General features: G+C 47.6%; 1 protein-coding gene across 1 annotated transcript; it reads right to left on the bottom strand.

Annotated features, from left to right (window-relative positions):
- Positions 1 to 1,208: 1,208 nt before the first annotated feature.
- On the bottom strand, positions 1,209 to 16,187 carry LOC117498839 (phospholipid phosphatase-related protein type 4-like). Its single transcript, XM_034150980.1, is given in 8 exon segments — positions 1,209 to 3,293; positions 3,295 to 3,552; positions 3,720 to 3,893; positions 4,397 to 4,454; positions 5,839 to 6,028; positions 6,635 to 6,764; positions 6,840 to 7,025; positions 15,984 to 16,187. Coding segments are annotated over 8 exon segments (2,550 nt in total). The 5' UTR covers positions 16,056 to 16,187; the 3' UTR covers positions 1,209 to 1,811.
- Between the last annotated feature and the right edge of the window lie 903 nt (positions 16,188 to 17,090).

Genomic DNA, 17,090 nt, shown 5'->3' with positions numbered 1-17,090 from the left:
CTGAGAGCTTGTGTTTGTGTTGGTTTGACATGTGTTCCCTGCCCTCAAAGCCTTCAGCTCCATCCCACCCATGTTTCCTTTAAAACCATATATTCTGCTATGTGTTTGACTCACTGTGGTGTTAACTGGGAATGTAAGAAGACACTGCTGACGCCATGTAAATCTCCATCCAGTCACCCAGGGGAGTTACGATCATACTTGCCAACCCTCCCGATTTTCGCGGGAGACTCCCGATTTCACTGCCCTCTCCCGGTTTCCTCCCGGGGTCATATTTCTCCCGCATTTCTGACAAAATCAGATTTATTCACGACTGTTTCCACTGAGGACTTTAATACAGCTACACCATTGTTTGGTTTCCATGGTAGCGCATCTCTTTAGTAGCGCGCGCAACTGAAAGTCTGAGAGGGTGTTCAGCATGGTGAGGAAGATAGTCACAGAACAAGAATGGACAACTCTACCCTCTGCTCACTCCTTTCCTGGTCCTCATCAAGGTTGGTGCTACAGGCAGCAAGGCATTGGACTTACAACTACAAGCATGTGTAGATGTTCTTTTCATCTTTAAAAGTCAGTTTCCCCGCTGCGAGGCTCCGGTGCTAACAGTTCTAACAGCTCCGGCGATCCACTAGCAACCCCCCCCCCCCCCCCCCCTCTCCCGATTTCTGAGGTCTCAAGGTTGGCAAGTAGGCTATGGTTACGATGTGAGAACTTATAATGAAACTAGAAGAAACAACTCGTATTTCTACCTTGACCGCTAATCACCACTAATGTAGGTTAACCTTAGTTTGTTCATCATGGTAGTACGGACAGGCATCATTTCTGACAGCTACAGCTGTTGTGCGTTCAGTGAAAATCGATCAGTGTGGATGAAGTCTTAAAAAGGTTCCAGTCACCTGTTTTAATCCTCAGACCCCGGACATGACCCCCACCCCCTCCCACTTTGTTACTGTTAAGGTTGGCGTTTTGGTTGTTGGTTTGACAGAAAGAAGTGTATTTCAGAACATATGAAAGACACTTTGAGCAGATTCAAACTGCCAGACTCAGCTGGGTGCCTTGAGGTCAAGTATTGCATTAAGTTTGGAAATGTGCTAATTCTCCTCCGGTCTGTTTAACACAATCTTCCCGTTTGCTGCTTTTTGTGCTGTAGGTATGAACATCAACACGTTAGTAGAGATAAGGTCAGGGTTTACACTATACAAGGTACAGTAAACGCATAGGTCAGTGCAAGTCACAGCATATTAGACTTCATAGCTACAGAAGGAATGCTAAGCACACTTATGGTTCAGAAACAGTATTTGTTGATTATGTAGTATCTGTACAGGAGAAACACGAAGTACAAAACATATCTTTGTGACGTCCTAATGTCATTGTTGCTCACTCTAAAATAATTCATCTTTTCTCTATTCAAATGACACAATATGTTGTATAGTCTATTTCACCCTTTCCACAGTATTTGCAGTGCAGGGAAGCGCACTGGCTCTATAGCTATGGTGCAATTAGTGCTGCCCTTTGCTACAGTTTACACAGCAGTGTGCTCATTTCTTTTTTTCAGAAAATGTATATCCAAAACATACGTAACTGTTTAAAAAAGCTTTTCTTGTCCCAAAAGCACTGGCACAGCCTCGACATTACACTAGGTTTCCTTAGGAGTGACTACAAAGTACACAGTGATTATTTCTACAACACTTAAAGGTTGTGATTCAGTGTAAACATGTACAAAACCTCATGCTGAATGAAACCTATTCTTCTGCAGTTATTATGATATTTACAACGGCAGGCCGCCTTGCATTAGTAGCTACTTCTCCTCTGACGAGTTATTCCTTGAAAACAGGAGTCATGGACGTTCCCTTGTAGAAAACGTTCCGGGCGTTGTCCGGGCTGTCGGCTCTCTCTGGAATCAGGATGATATTATTGCCTTTCCTCCGCAGGGTGGACTCCCGGCTGGAGGCGACAGAAAGGGTTTCTGAAGCGCTCTCTCCACCTCCTCCAGATCCAGAACCATCCCCCGGAGTGACCCTGATGGTGGACATGCCCTGCGGGTGGAGCCGGTGCTCGGACTGGCTTGGGTTCTGCGTGTGAACAGTGACTGTGGTGGGGGTGCTGTTGGTGGCAGTTGTGGTTACGATGTGATTGGCCTGCTTTCTGTCGATGGACCCTTCACGTATGGAGTCTGAGCTTTCTGAGTCTCTGTTCAGATCGTTGAGCTCAAAGGACTGCTTCAGGCTCCCACCACCTCCTCCTGATCCTCCTCCTGATCCTCCTCCTGATCCTCCTCCTGATCCTCCTCCTGATCCTCCTCCTGGTCCTCCTCCTGGTCCACATGTCCCTGGACCTCCAGCAGCTCCAGTGCCATGATCCAGGGATCGCCACCTCCACGTTCCACTTCCATCTGTAGCTGGAGCTTGGATCACTGGTCTGTCGTTTTCAGGGTGGGCCTCTACTCTGACAATTGCTCCGGTGCTTCCTGAAATACTGCCTGAAGTGCTACCCAGGGAGCCGGGCCCCGTAGTGCTTGTGGGATCTGGATCGGGTAGCACCCGGTACCGAGCTGAGCCCGGGCAGCTCCCGCTGGCGCTGCAGCCGATGCTGCTCTCATCTAAGCTCTTGGAATGGATCTGCAGGAGGCCCTGCTGCTTGGACATAGCTATCACTTGCATAATTCGAGGCTGGGTGTTGTGGCCGTTCTCGTTAGTCCTGAAGGCGGTGGTCTTCTCTGCAGCCCGCTGCCAGTTGGCCTGAACTGTGCTGTTTATTGTGGACATCCCCTCACTCTCTCCTTCTCCCCCCATCCTCGGGTTGGTTGTGTTGTAGTTCTCATGAGCTTCCTCTGGTATGTGGACCAGCTGTGAAGACCCAGGTCTAGACTGCATGGATATCCTGGCCCCTCCGGTGATTCCGCTGCAGTTACTGGGCAGGGTGGTACTAGCACCTGTGGCCAGTTTGGACATGTAAGAATGACTGTCGAAGCCTCCATTCAGGCCCATAGCCATGGGCTCGGAGCTAGACCGGAGCTCCATACTGCCGTGGTGGTGAGGGTGCTGGGATGACTGGCCGGAGGACGAGTCTACAGAAGAGGAGAAGGAGTCCGGGACCTGCAGGGAGCATTTGTGGTTGTTCTTACTTTTCCACTGAGACAGGAGCTGCTTGGATCGACTGGAGTCCATGGAGGCATGGTGGAGGGTGGCGGCGTGCCGTCTGGCTGCCTCCTCATATGCTGCCATTGCCTGGGGGGTGTGGACCCGCGGAAGAGTTTGGCTGAAGGTCATGATGGCGTCTTTGCTCTGGGGGCTGCGGGGGAGATATCACTTCCACCTCTGCACTGGAGCGCTTCAGACTGTCTTCAGACCTCTGCTGGGGGAGGCCGCGGTGCAGGAGGCCCTCGGAGTGAGAGGTGTGCATGCCGAGCTCCCCGGCCATGCTGGCTTTCATCTGCAGGTGGTGGAGCACCGCCTCCTGGCTGATGTGGGGCAAGGAGCAGGGGGGCCGGTGTAGGATCGGAGGGGGACTGGCACTGGCCTCCTCGCTGGGCTGAAAATTTCCAACTGCATACAAACCCTGTTGGAAAGGAAAGAGAGGAGTGTTATGTGGGGGGGGGGGGGGGGTCTCTATCTGCATCATTTCAAACAGAATGAATGAGTCACGTTGGCGGTGGTCCCCCTCTGTGTGAATGTGTGGCTTTAACAGTAGGATTTCACTTGTATTTGAACATTGTTGGCCCCTACCAGGTAGACAGCAATAGCCCCTCCAAGCAGGAAGCCCAGGTAGACGTCGATGGCGTGGTTCTTGTACTGAATGATCCGGGTCAGACCGCATATAATGGCACAGATAATAAAGGAGAAGACGAGGAGGGGCTTCAGCAGCTTGGACGAGTCTGTCAGAGTGCTGTTGAAGTACATCTGTGGACAGAGGAGCACACACACATTCCAGCAGAGTTAGTCCATCACCACACGTTGGTCCATCGTGAGGGGCTTCATGGAGCAGGTCTAGGGGCTTCATGGAGCAGGTCTAGGGGCTTCATGGAGCAGGTCTAGGGGCTGCATGGAGCAGGTCTAGGGGCTTCATGGAGCAGGTCTAGGGGCTTCATGGAGCAGGTCTAGGGGCTTCATGGAGCAGGTCTAGGGGCTTCATGGAGCAGGTCTAGGGGCTGCATGGAGCAGGTATAGGGGCTTCATGGAGCAGGTCTAGGGGCTTCATGGAGCAGGTCTAGGGGCTTCATGGAGCAGGTCTAGGGGCTTCATGGAGCAGGTCTAGGGGCTTCATGGAGCAGGACTAGGGGCTGCATGGAGCAGGTCTAGGGGCTTCATGGAGCAGGTCTAGGGGCTTCATGGAGCAGGTCTAGGGGCTTCATGGAGCAGGTCTAGGGGCTTCATGGAGCAGGTCCGAGCGTCTGGTTACTCACCGAAACATAGACAGCGGCGAAGGAAGCCAGGGTAGCATGCTGCGACGGGAAGGACTTTCTGCAAGAGATGAAAGAACAGAAATAGACTCAGTCATCATTCATTCATGTGTGTGTGTGTGTGTGTGTGTGTGTGTGTGTGTGTGTGTGTGTGTGTGTGTGTGTGTGTGTGTGTGTGTGTGTGTGTGTGTGTGTGTGTGTGTCACAACAGGAGGTGGAAGGAGGTATACAAGCATAATGAGGTACCTCAAACACCACCCACATCACACACTCACGTTCTTCACATTGTCAGAACCCAACACACACACACACACACACACACACACACACACACACACAGCATTTTTAACATTGCAGTGTATCTCTATAGCATGCCTCTAGCCGAAGTGTGAGCGTCAGTGCTGTGCTGCAGTGTGGCAGAGGCAGCTTAGCTGAGCTCCATAATGAAGTGAACCTGTGGCCCAGTTTCTCCGCTCCAACACAATGACCTACTTCTGACTCCTCAGAGCAGCCTCCTCTCTGCTCCTGACGCCAATGAGTTAGAGCATTCATGCAGATGTATGTATATCTCTCTGTGTGTGTGTGTGTGCGTGTGCGTGTGCGTGTGCGTGTGCGTGTGCGTGTGCGTGTGTGTGTGTGTGTGTGTGTGTGCGTGTGCGTGTGCGTGTGTGTGTGCGTGTGTGTGTGTGTGTGTATCTATCTATGTTGGAACCAAGAAGTAAATATATGAAAGTTATTTCCAAGAAGAACAAAAGAAGGTATTTTACCACACAAACATCTTTAGTAATGGCAATTATTTAGTAACCTGTCTTAAAACACATTTTAGGGACGCTCTGCCTACAGCCTTGTCCCCGCCCCCTCTGGGTGAGAACATCAGCTGATTGGTCAGAGCATTCCCAGAGCTTCCCTGACACGCTGTGTAATAAACAGACTGTCACTGTTTGATACGGCTGTGTCCTGTCATGCTTCAACAGTGTCTCCACCTCGTCTTGTACTGACAGTACCACAGACAGTACCACTGACAGTACCACAGACAGTACCACAGACAGTACCACAGACAGTACCACAGGCAGTACCACAGACAGTACCACAGACAGTACCACAGACAGTACCACAGGCAGTACCACAGACAGTACCACAGACAGTACCACAGGCAGTACCACAGACAGTACCACAGACAGTACCACAGACAGTACCACAGACAGTACCACAGGCAGTACCACAGACAGTACCACAGACAGTACCACAGGCAGTACCACAGACAGTACCACAGACAGTACCACAGACAGAGTATGATCTACAGCACAAAGCCACTGCTAACCTGGTGATAACTGCGTCTACTTTTATTCACTTTATTCAGCATAACTTCCATTTTGTTTCCTATCTGTCAGACTGGGGATTACCCAGAATGCACTTGAAGGTTAAACACATGCAGAGAGCCTGACCTGCCCTGGGTGATGGCTGCAGGGTCGCCCCCGGAGCAGATGTCGTCCATGACATAAGGATTCTGCTCACAGCTGACGTTGGTGTAGTTGGGTTTACACACCGTGAGGAAGTAGGGCGCCGGGTAGCCGGTCATCAGCTGGAGGACGTCGGTGATGAGGGCCGTGGCACAGAGACCGAAAGCATGAACGCCTGAGGATAGAAGACGGGATGTGAAGGAACAAGCTACAGGTACACAAAGGTGTACACACACATACACACACACACACACACACACACACACACACACACTTCCTCATAGCATTAGTTTGGTTAAAGGTAGGGTAGGTAAGTTTGAGAAATCGGCTCGAGATACACTTTTTGTTATATTCCATGGAATGCTCTTAACATCCCGATAGCAATGAATATCTGAAGTGCTTTGACAACAAATCCATAAATAAATATCATCTGTGGAAGCTGTAGTACTGTAAAAAGCACGACCAATCATCTGAGCCGGCCCGGCTAAAATAACTGGATGGCCTACCTGCCTGTCAGCCTTCCATCTGTGCACAAACTTATCTCGTGCCCTCATTGGTCATGTGCGCGTTCGTGTGTGTTGGAGGAGGGGCTCTGGAAGGAAGTGGCAGATTTTCTCCGGTTGTGTATTTTCAAATTCTAGCGATCTCGAGCCGGTTTCTCAAACTTACCTACCCCACCTTTAAAGTCGGTTTTTGTTCCATGGAAGAGATTTACTTTCCAAATGTTTTTTAAAATGATCCGTCAGATGCTCTCAGTGTGTAGAAATGAAAGAGTGTGTACCAACGAAGCGCACAGCTCTGCGTATGAAGGAGTTGAAGTTGCAGCCAGCAGCGTTGATGTTCGCCTCGGCCCCCCCGCCACTCTTCCTCCGAGACGTACAGCAGAAAACAATGGCCTCCCCGATCATTATCTGTCAACACACAACATATTGAGGTTAAAGCTGATTAAGATGGAGGATATTTAAATCCTCTGGATGGATCCTCACCGTGATGGCCGGCCCGGCGAAGGCCAGGCTGAGGAGCATCAGGAAGGGGATGACCTCGTGGTTGGGGTCGATGTAAGGGAGGCTCAGGCTGCGGTCGTGGCAGTTGAAGCCAGACTTCACCGGCTTGAACACATCCGTCCACTCCAGGAAGTAGAGACTGACCACGGACGACACCAGGATGGGAAGCTGTGGAGGAACAGAGAGACCTGATGAACATCTGAGGAGAGGCACGACCAAAGCAATACAACAGGAACACATAACCCTACGCTTCAACGCTTCAATGACCATGCTAATTTGATTTAATAATGAGAAATGGCACGGAGGGGGAGGAGACGCTGCTGATGGAATGAATCTTATAAACATAAAGTGCAGTTTGAACTTCATGTTTATTACGGTCAGTCTTCATTAAAGACTCAGCAGTTCAATCCCAACCATGAAATATAGAGCTGGTGCTTCAGCTGTGCAGCCAGTGGTGAGCTGGTCAGCAGGCTGTGGTTATTTAAGTCTCCGGACATGCTGGAAGACTGCAGTGATGCTGACCTGTCACACTGCCGTCCAATCAGAGCATAGGCGTCCTTTGCGCCGGCGACGCTGGGGACATGTCCCCACCACTTTATAAAAGTATAACTTATAAATGTTCTTATAAATAGCGTCACAAAGAAATGTAAAACAAGAGGGTAACCAGTCCTGTCAGGAGCAGGAGGTGCATTGTGGGAGCTGAATGTGGCCTAGAGCAGTGCTTCTCAAACTTTTTTCAGTAATGTACCCCCTTTGAAACATTTTCTCAGCCAAGTACCCCCTGACCGACCCCGAACATTTTTGATAGAAAAAGCCTATATAAATAATTACAATATAGTGATGTTCCCTCAGTGTGTGATTTATTAACTCTTTCGTGCATGAATTACAACAAACTAAGGATATTTTCATCTTCATGCATGAAAAAAAATAACATAACGACATTTTTATAAAATAGATTTTTCCAAGGAGTTTTTCAATTGAAGTAATATGTTTAACAAACCAATGAACAAAATGATATATTGTGAAAAACTATAAAATACAATACACACATTTGACATGTTTATATGAGGACCCCCTTGGTGGTTCTAGGAATATTTTATATAAAATTGTGTTTTCTATTTAATTTATTGTACTAAGATTATTTTTATTTAATTAACCTTTTTTTAATTAACCTTTTTTTAAATCTCACGTACCCCCTGCAGTACCTCAACGTACCCCCAGGGGTCCGCGTACCCCCATTTGAGAATCACTGGCCTAGAGCATCATGAGAGTTATGATGCAGCTTAATACCCTGATCCTGATCCCCGGGTACAGCGAGGGGGGGGTACCACTATATTGCTGCAGGGAAGACTTCAGTATAACTGTGGGGGAAATGTAGCAGTCTGAACAGTAACATATATGCTAGCTTGTAGCTTGTAGCGACACTCGTCAGTTCAGGTGCTCAGCAGCAGTGATCCATTTGTGAAGTTCATGCATGTGTGACAGTGGCTAAATACTGAACACAGTTTCTAACAGAAGTATGCCGACTCAGCACACAGTCCGGTCAACCCTACGTCTATTCGCTGCTCACACTCTCACTGAGGTCTGATCTCCGTCCTGTTTCCAGCAGGCGACGAGCACAGGAAGTCACTCATACGAACTACATGAGAACCCCTCTGGAAACTCTCTGCATGTTTTAACAGCCACACTTTCTTCTCAAGTTGTTTACAAGGTGTTTGGCTAGACAACAGTCCCTCCAGTCGGGCCTCAGGGCCTGCAGAGGGTCATTGAGGCATGGATAATGGATTTGGCTGGCAGTGGTTATGGTGGGGGCCCGACTGGTAACAGTACAGGTCTCTCAGAAAAAGAGTGTTTGCAGTGAACTCTGTGAGAGGCTTTGGATGGAACAAAGGGAAAATGGAAGGAAAGCTGACTCTACTGAAGCTAAAAAAGGTTCATACACAGCTGGTAAGTTCGAACTGATCTGACTGCATTCAGAGTTCTGCTTCTTCCACAGAGCCTCTCTGCTGTCCTGCTTCTTCCACAGAGCCTCTCTGCTGTTCTGCTTCTTCCACAGAGCCTCTCTGCTGTTCTGCTTCTTCCACAGAGCCTCTCTGCTGTTCTGCTTCTTCCACAGAGCCTCACCCCTGTCCTGCTTCTTCCACAGAGCCTCACCCCTGTCCTGCTTCTTCCACAGAGCCTCTCTGCTGTTCTGCTTCCTCCACAGAGCCTCACCCCTGTCCTGCTTCTTCCAGAGAGCCTCTCTGCTGTCCTGCTTCTTCCACAGAGCCTCTCTGCTGTTCTGCTTCTTCCAGAGAGCCTCACCCCTGTCCTGCTTCTTCCACAGAGCCTCACCCCTGTCCTGCTTCTTCCACAGAGCCTCGCCCCTGTCCTGCTTCTTCCACAGAGCCTCTCTGCTGTCCTGCTTCTTCCACAGAGCCTCACCCCTGTCCTGCTTCTTCCACAGAGCCTCTCTGCTGTCCTGCTTCCTCCACAGAGCCTCTCTGCTGTTCTGCTTCTTCCACAGAGCCCCTCTGCTGTTCTGCTTCTTCCACAGAGCCTCTCTGCTGTTCTGCTTCCTCCACAGAGCCTCTCTGCTGTCCTGCTTCCTCCACAGAGCCTCTCTGCTGTTCTGCTTCTTCCAGAGAGCCTCTCTGCTGTCCTGCTTCTTCCACAGAGCCTCTCTGCTGTTCTGCTTCTTCCAGAGAGCCTCGCCCCTGTCCTGCTTCTTCCACAGAGCCTCTCTGCTATCCTGCTTCCTCCACAGAGCCTCTCTGCTGTTCTGCTTCCTCCACAGAGCCTCTCTGCTGTTCTGCTTCTTCCACAGAGCCTCTCTGCTGTTCTGCTTCTTCCACAGAGCCTCTCTGCTGTTCTGCTTCTTCCACAGAGCCCCTCTGCTGTTCTGCTTCTTCCACAGAGCCTCTCTGCTGCTCTGCTTCTTCCACAGAGCCTCTCTGCTGTTCTGCTTCTTCCACAGAGCCCCTCTGCTGTTCTGCTTCTTCCACAGAGCCTCTCTGCTGTTCTGCTTCTTCCACAGAGCCCCTCTGCTGTTCTGCTTCTTCCAGAGAGCCTCTCTGCTGTTCTGCTTCTTCCAGAGAGCCCCTCTGCTGTTCTGCTTCTTCCACAGAGCCTCTCTGCTGTTCTGCTTCTTCCACAGAGCTGTTCTGGAGGATTTATACTTTAGTCCCCGTCTTCACTGTCCTCCACATGTGACTCCTGTGCTTTACATGCTGCAGTGTTGTGTTACACCTGGATATCTTTTAAAGACATATATTGGAATGTAACAGTATATTACAAACGTGCAGACCCTGTAGTGTTGTGAACAGCTCCTGTATTACATAGAGCAGAGCCACAGCTGTCAGAGCATCATTGCTCATCTTCATCACAAACTGTATCTGAACAGAGACCCTCTCACAGACATATGCAGAGAAGTTTAATACACTTTCTGCAGATGAAACACACGCTTTGTGCTTTATCTGGGCTAATGGCTGTGTCCCTCCCCAAAGATATATTGTGATATAATCTTTTGTTTCCCAGTTTTAGACAGAGGCTAACTTCGTACAGAGGCTAACTTTATACAGAGGCTAATTTCATACAGAGGCTAACTTTATACAGAGGCTAACTTTATACAGAGGCTAACTTCGTACAGAGGCTAACTTTATACAGAGGCTAATTTCATACAGAGGCTAACTTTATACAGAGGCTAACTTTATACAGAGGCTAACTTCGTACAGAGGCTAACTTTATATAGAGGCTAAGTTCATACAGAGGCTAACTTTATACAGAGGCTAAGTTCATACAGAGGCTAACTTTATACAGAGGCTAACTTTATACAGAGGCTAAGTTCATACAGAGGCTAACTTTATACAGAGGCTAACTTTATACAGAGGCTAACTTTATACAGAGGCTAAGTTCATACAGAGGCTAACTTTATACAGAGGCTAAGTTCATACAGAGGCTAAGTTCATACAGAGGCTAACTTTATACAGAGGCTAACTTTATACAGAGGCTAAGTTCATACAGAGGCTAACTTTATACAGAGGCTAACTTTATACAGAAGCTAACTTTATACAGAGGCTAAGTTCATACAGAGGCTAACTTTATACAGAAGCTAACTTTATACAGAGGCTAAGTTCATACAGAAGCTAACATCATACAGAGGCTAAATTATACAGAGGCTAATTTTATAGAGAGGCTCAGTTCATACAGAGGCTAAGTTCATACAGAGGCTAACTTCATACAGAGGCTAACTTTATACAGAGGCTAACATCATACAGAGGCTAACTTTATTCATAGGCTAACTTCATTCAGAGGCTAACTTCGTTCAGAGGCTAACATCATACAGAGGCTAACTTTATACAGAGGCTAATTTTATAGAGAGGCTCAGTTCATACAGAGGCTAAGTTCATACAGAGGCTAACTTCATACAGAGGCTAACTTTATACAGAGGCTAACATCATACAGAGGCTAACTTCATTCAGAGGCTAACTTTATTCATAGGCTAACTTCATTCAGAGGCTAACTTCGTTCAGAGGCTAACTTCGTTCAGAGGCTAACTTTATACAGAGGCTAAGTTCATACAGAGGCTAACTTTATACAGAGGCTAACTTTATACAGAGGCTAACCTTATACAGAGGCTAAGAGACTTCAGAGTAACCCTAACCCTTCTGATCTGAGGCCTGTACTACGAAGCCTACACATCTTCCGGCGCAGACTGAAGACTCATCTCTTTCGACTCCACTTCGAGCGATAGAATTACTAACAAATAATTGCTAACAAAGCACTTATATACTAATAAAGCACTTATATACTAACAAAGGACTGGCTTATCTAAAGCCAGTTGAGTAGCACTTGAAATGTTTTGGCTCTATGAAACCTGAGGCCTGTAATACGAAGCCGGATTTTCGCTTAGCGAGCTGACTTCAGGAAAAACTTGGGGTTTCCGGTCCTACGACGCTGGTTCTCTTTTTAGCGGGCTAGATCTCCATGGTAACTTATGCTGAACGGCTAACCTGGGGCCTATACTACGAATCTAGTTCAACATATCCTGGATATGTTTTGAGTTATCCGGTTGACTTAATCCAAAACAAACCCGCTCTCGCTAAACTGTCCTACGACGCTGGCTATCAACTCGATCGCTCAAGCCAGTCGTGTCCTATCTAGTTAGGTGCGCGTTCACATAAAAGGGGTGGTATTTGGAGCGATCGACCAATCACAAACATGGACAAGCCGCGTACTGACAGTGCAGCGTCATACTTCCTGAATGAAAAGTGAACTTTAATATTAGTCAAATATGAAGAAGTTAAACTTTAAACATCCATGACTTAAACACTTTATCCAGGATCAAAGCCACATAGCTGCACCTGCAAGGTGAATACAGCTGGTAACAGAGAAAGTGTTTGAATGCGTACATTAACAGGTTTATGATATCACTGCCCCGTCTAAGACACGATCTGACTTTAATTACATTTGACTCCAGTGTTTCGTCAACTTAATGTGTTGCTTAAAATAATACTTCTGCATCCAGTATGTGACACTGTGAGTGTTGCACGGCCAGATACGGCTCAGCTGACTCAGATAAGGAAATATATGATACATTATGATGTGATATGATATGAATGATAATGGGACACATCGACGTCTGCACTCACAGTGCCGCGGACTGTACGTAATGTTACTCTGATCCGGTTACTTATGTTGTGGCAGATATTTAAGTAAGCTTTCTTAACGCTAATGTTATAATAGTCAGATTGCTCTGAAGATGGGAGGGGATATTCTATTCATGTTCACGTTCACAGTCGGTGATTTTGGCCGACTGTATTTCCTTTATCCTGTAATATGACTTGATTGCTTTAAACTCTGCACACTGTTGTTATCAGCGGTTCCACCATGGTTGCTACCTCAACCTGTAATAGATTTATCCTTATTGAAACGGTCTGAGGACAAGGATTAACATGGACATTAAATAAATCAACAGTAGGTGGCGATATATGATCCAAGTGGAAGCGATTCGCCATTAAAGCAAAGAAGAAGAAGAACTCCGCACAGTTGATCTCTTATCCTGGAACCTTTCCTGCTCCGGAGCAGGCTAGCCGTTCAGTATAAGTTATCTAGCCCACTAAGGCTGGTGCCCCACGAGGACGAAAACGGGTTGTATCCGCATATTTCTCTTGCGTATAGCCCTGTTTGCCACACGAGGCCGTAACTAAACGATAGAAACGGACCCCGCAAACGATAACGGGTCCCAAGGAGGATAGATCTGGGAACGGAGCACTCTGGGGGGTCCAACGGCTCCGTGTGATCGCCTCTATACGATCATTTTGTGATAATGATGACGCAATAGCCCCGCCTCTCCCCCCCTCTGCTGCTCACCCCCGCGTCAAAGTACACTGCACACTGAATTCAGATTATTTATCTTTCTCTCGATATGGACATAAACGCGAGTGAAGTCTAATCTGACAGGACGGAGACACGCAGCTCCTGCCGCTGTGATGCAGCGAGAGTCACACACTTCAAGTCAGCTCATCACCCTTAGCTATTTTAATGACCTCTCAAACTAAACTAGTTATAAATATGTTTATTTGTACAGTCGGGTCATAATTACAGGATCAGCTGCTGCATGAGACAGACACTGACGCTGTCAGAAGAGAGGAAAAAGAGACAGGCTCCGTGTATTTTATTATTATATATCATTATATAGAGTCGTTATTCATTTGTTTTAAAGCTCAATAAATAACAATGAAGACCTTTGACCGGCACTTTTATCATTTTGTCCGGAAGATTTAAACTTTAACACACGTTGACCGGCGAAAAACTCTGCCCGGTTCCCTCGGCCCCCACCAAGGAGAATAAACAGAAGGGCAGCCATGACAACCATTCTGCTTTTGTGGAGGAAGTTACAGCGCCACGTACAGGCTCGGCATATGTACTGCAGCTTTTCCAGCGGTTGGAGCTAAACGGAGCTGTCTCGTGTGAACAGACACTATCCGGGGTCTATTGCGTGTGGACGGAGGCCTTTTTTGTGATTGCGATTGCGTTTGTGTATGCGTTTTCCCGTATGCGTCCTCGTGGGGCACCAGCCTAAGAAGTGAACCAGCGTCGTAGGACCGGAAATCCCTGAAGTTAGCTTGCTAAACGAAAATCTTGCTTCGTAGTATAGGCCCCTGGTCTGGAGCAGGTTAGGTGGCAGGCTAAGAGATCAACTCAGTGAAAGCACCGCCTGCTGACCAATCAGAGCTCCGTGTGCAGAGTTTAAAGCGATCAATTCATATTACAGGATAGAGGAAATACAGAAAAACTGCCGTTGCAGGAAAGACGGCCGGCAAAAATCAACTGACTATGTGAACGTGAACATTAATAGAATATCCCCTCCCATCTTCAGAGCAATCTGACTATTATAACATTAGCGTTAAGAAAGCTTACTTAAATATCTGCCACAACATAAGTAACCGGATCAAATTCGAATAATCCAATAATCAGCTCCTACTGTAAGTGCTAACCCTATCGTCTATCCCTTGACCTCTGAGTGAAAGGTCACGGGGTTAAGGGATAGTGGATAGGAGAATTCAAAAGGACTTAGGAGAAGAGACTGCGGTACTTTAGAGAATCGACTGCACTTCCACTATCCGACGTGTTTATGATGCGCCAGCGGACGTCATGAATGTGCGCCTGCTGCTGTGGGGAAACTATGGAAACTACAGTTTTCTATACAGCGGACTACAACATGGATGTTTAATAAGAACGAGGGACTACTGTAAACTCATCTAGAGACTCTGCACCATGCTCTGATGCTGTTATGCTTTATGAACGGGGACAACAGAGAAACATATTCTTCATGACCAAAGATGGAATTGAAATAAAAAAGGAAAGTGAAACTTATGCTCGTCACCCTCTCCCTCCGGTCCACATTAATACAAATGATCCCAATACGTATGATTGTATGAAAAGATCTTAAAATCAATACAAATGTATTTATTATAAACGTTAGTCCTTAACATCTATCACTGTGTATATCACCATTCAAACATCTTTTAAAGTTGAACAAACCCCACACAGCTCAGTAAAGACTGTGAAATGTTGACTTTATTTGATCATTTCAGTAAAAACTAACGTTCATATTTCTCTTTTTGATTATAATACTGATGAACGTTCAAAACAAAGCACTTTGGCAACTTACCACATACGTTTTAAAAAGCTTAATAAGCACCGTAACTTTCATGATATCATTTCTCGTTCATAATCGGTTGTTTCCGTGAACGGCCGACTGTTGTGTGACGGCAAATGCTGCGGCCGCAAGGCATTGTGGGGCAGCATTTTCTCCTCTCCTCCTAAGCTAAATGGACTATTCGACTTCAGCCCGCGTCCTTGGTTTGGGGGAAATTTCGAGGCTGCACATGGGTAGACTTTGCGTCCTTAAAATCCCCACAATGCTTTGCGCACGGCGGGGCGGGGCCTCTCATATGACGCACACCTGCACACTTGTTAGCCTGTTCCATTCTTCTTCATTTTCCGAAGCCGTGGCTTGGAAGCATACTTGCTTCGTTTCTGAAGGAAGTGACTTGGAAGTACGCGACTACCAAGCCAGCATCCTCGAGATTGAGAAACGGCCCCTGAGTGAACACAGAGCAGTGATCAAAAACAAGATAAAGGGAATCCCCTGAACGAGTCACTGTGACTGCAGGAGTCCACGGGGACGATGCATCCATCACACAGCATCCACCTGATACTACTGATACACACATATGGTCTGTGTGTGTGTGTGTGTGTGTGTGTGTGTGTGTGTGTGTGTGTGTGTGTGTGTGTGTGTGTGTGTGATGGTGATCTGAGCGGTATGTGCTGCAGCATCCACTGAGTGAGGATGCAAGTATTCAGAATATGTGTATATTTGATATGTACACACACATCTGCTGATGTGTCTCTGCTGCTCGTGCACACACTCATGCACAATAATAACATAATGCACAGAGATCAGGTCCTGTCTCCCCCACAGTCTCCCCACAGCTGAGGATCCTCTCTGATCTAGACCTTCAGACCCGGTGCAGGATCACCTGTCCGGGTCCACCTGCTCTGTCTTCAGGTGACCTACATATTAAAGCCGCGTGAGTCACACTCGTGCATCCTCCATGTGATGGGGGGGGGGGAACTCACCTCGACAAAATAGAAGCAGGGCAGCAGACTGACGCTGTCCTTGGTGTGGCCCCCCTTCTCTCTTCCAGACATGGTGGGGCCTCGATGAGTCCGGATCCGAGACGTGAGGAGACGCTCAGCAGCGCGCCATGGAGGAGCTATCCGGCCCGGAGACCCGCAGATAGACCCGCAAACAGACCCTCACAGACCCGCTGCAGACCCGCAGATAGAACCCGCAAACAGACCCGCTGCAGACCCGCAGATAAACTCCGCAAACAGACCCTCACAGACCCGCTGCAGACCCGCACAGACCCGCAGATAGACCCCGCTGCAGATCCTCACCCCGCTGCAGACCCGCACAGACCCTCACAGGCCCGCAAAGAACCGCACTCAGAGACCCTCACAGACACCCTCACAGAGACCCCGGCCCTGGTGTTATCTCCGCTCGTGAGGCTCGGTCCAGTCTCGAGGAGCTGTCAGATGGAGGCTCACCGAGGAGGGGGGAGGAGGAGCGCATGCGCACTGCGGAGGAAGACGACGGCATAAGGACGTTAGTGCTAAGTGTGGAGAAGCTCGAATCGATCATACACACAGACCAGAAAACATCTCATTTTGTTTTCTATTACATACTTCTCGTGCAGATTCAATGCTCACATTATCACGTGCCCCTGTCACGAGCCCTCATCTGTGTTCACTGCCATCAGCTGATAGTGCACGAGCAGCGCCACAGGGAGGCGCACTTACACACATTTATATATATCACTCACACACACTTATATTCTCTATATCACTTACACACATTTACATTATATATATAAATTACACTACACACTAATATTCTACATATCACTCAAACACTTATACTTTATATATTTATATTCTATATATCCATATAAATACTGAGTACTTGAGTAAATGTACTTAGTTCCCACCTCTGCTTATACTTTATATATTTATATTCTTTATATCACTTGTGCACTTTATGTATGCCTTACACCTTGATCAGTTCTACAGTCTTATAGCACAAAGGATCCAACATATTGTGCAGATGTTCCTTCAGTGGTAATGAGACACATCATGGAGGACTGATACGTGTTGATATGTGTTCTCCTCAGATGTGATGTTAGA

This window comes from Trematomus bernacchii, unplaced genomic scaffold, assembly GCF_902827165.1.
Source record: "Trematomus bernacchii unplaced genomic scaffold, fTreBer1.1, whole genome shotgun sequence".
In the NCBI taxonomy this organism is placed as follows: domain Eukaryota; kingdom Metazoa; phylum Chordata; class Actinopteri; order Perciformes; family Nototheniidae; genus Trematomus; species Trematomus bernacchii.
This window is presented reverse-complemented; position numbering and strand designations above follow the sequence as displayed.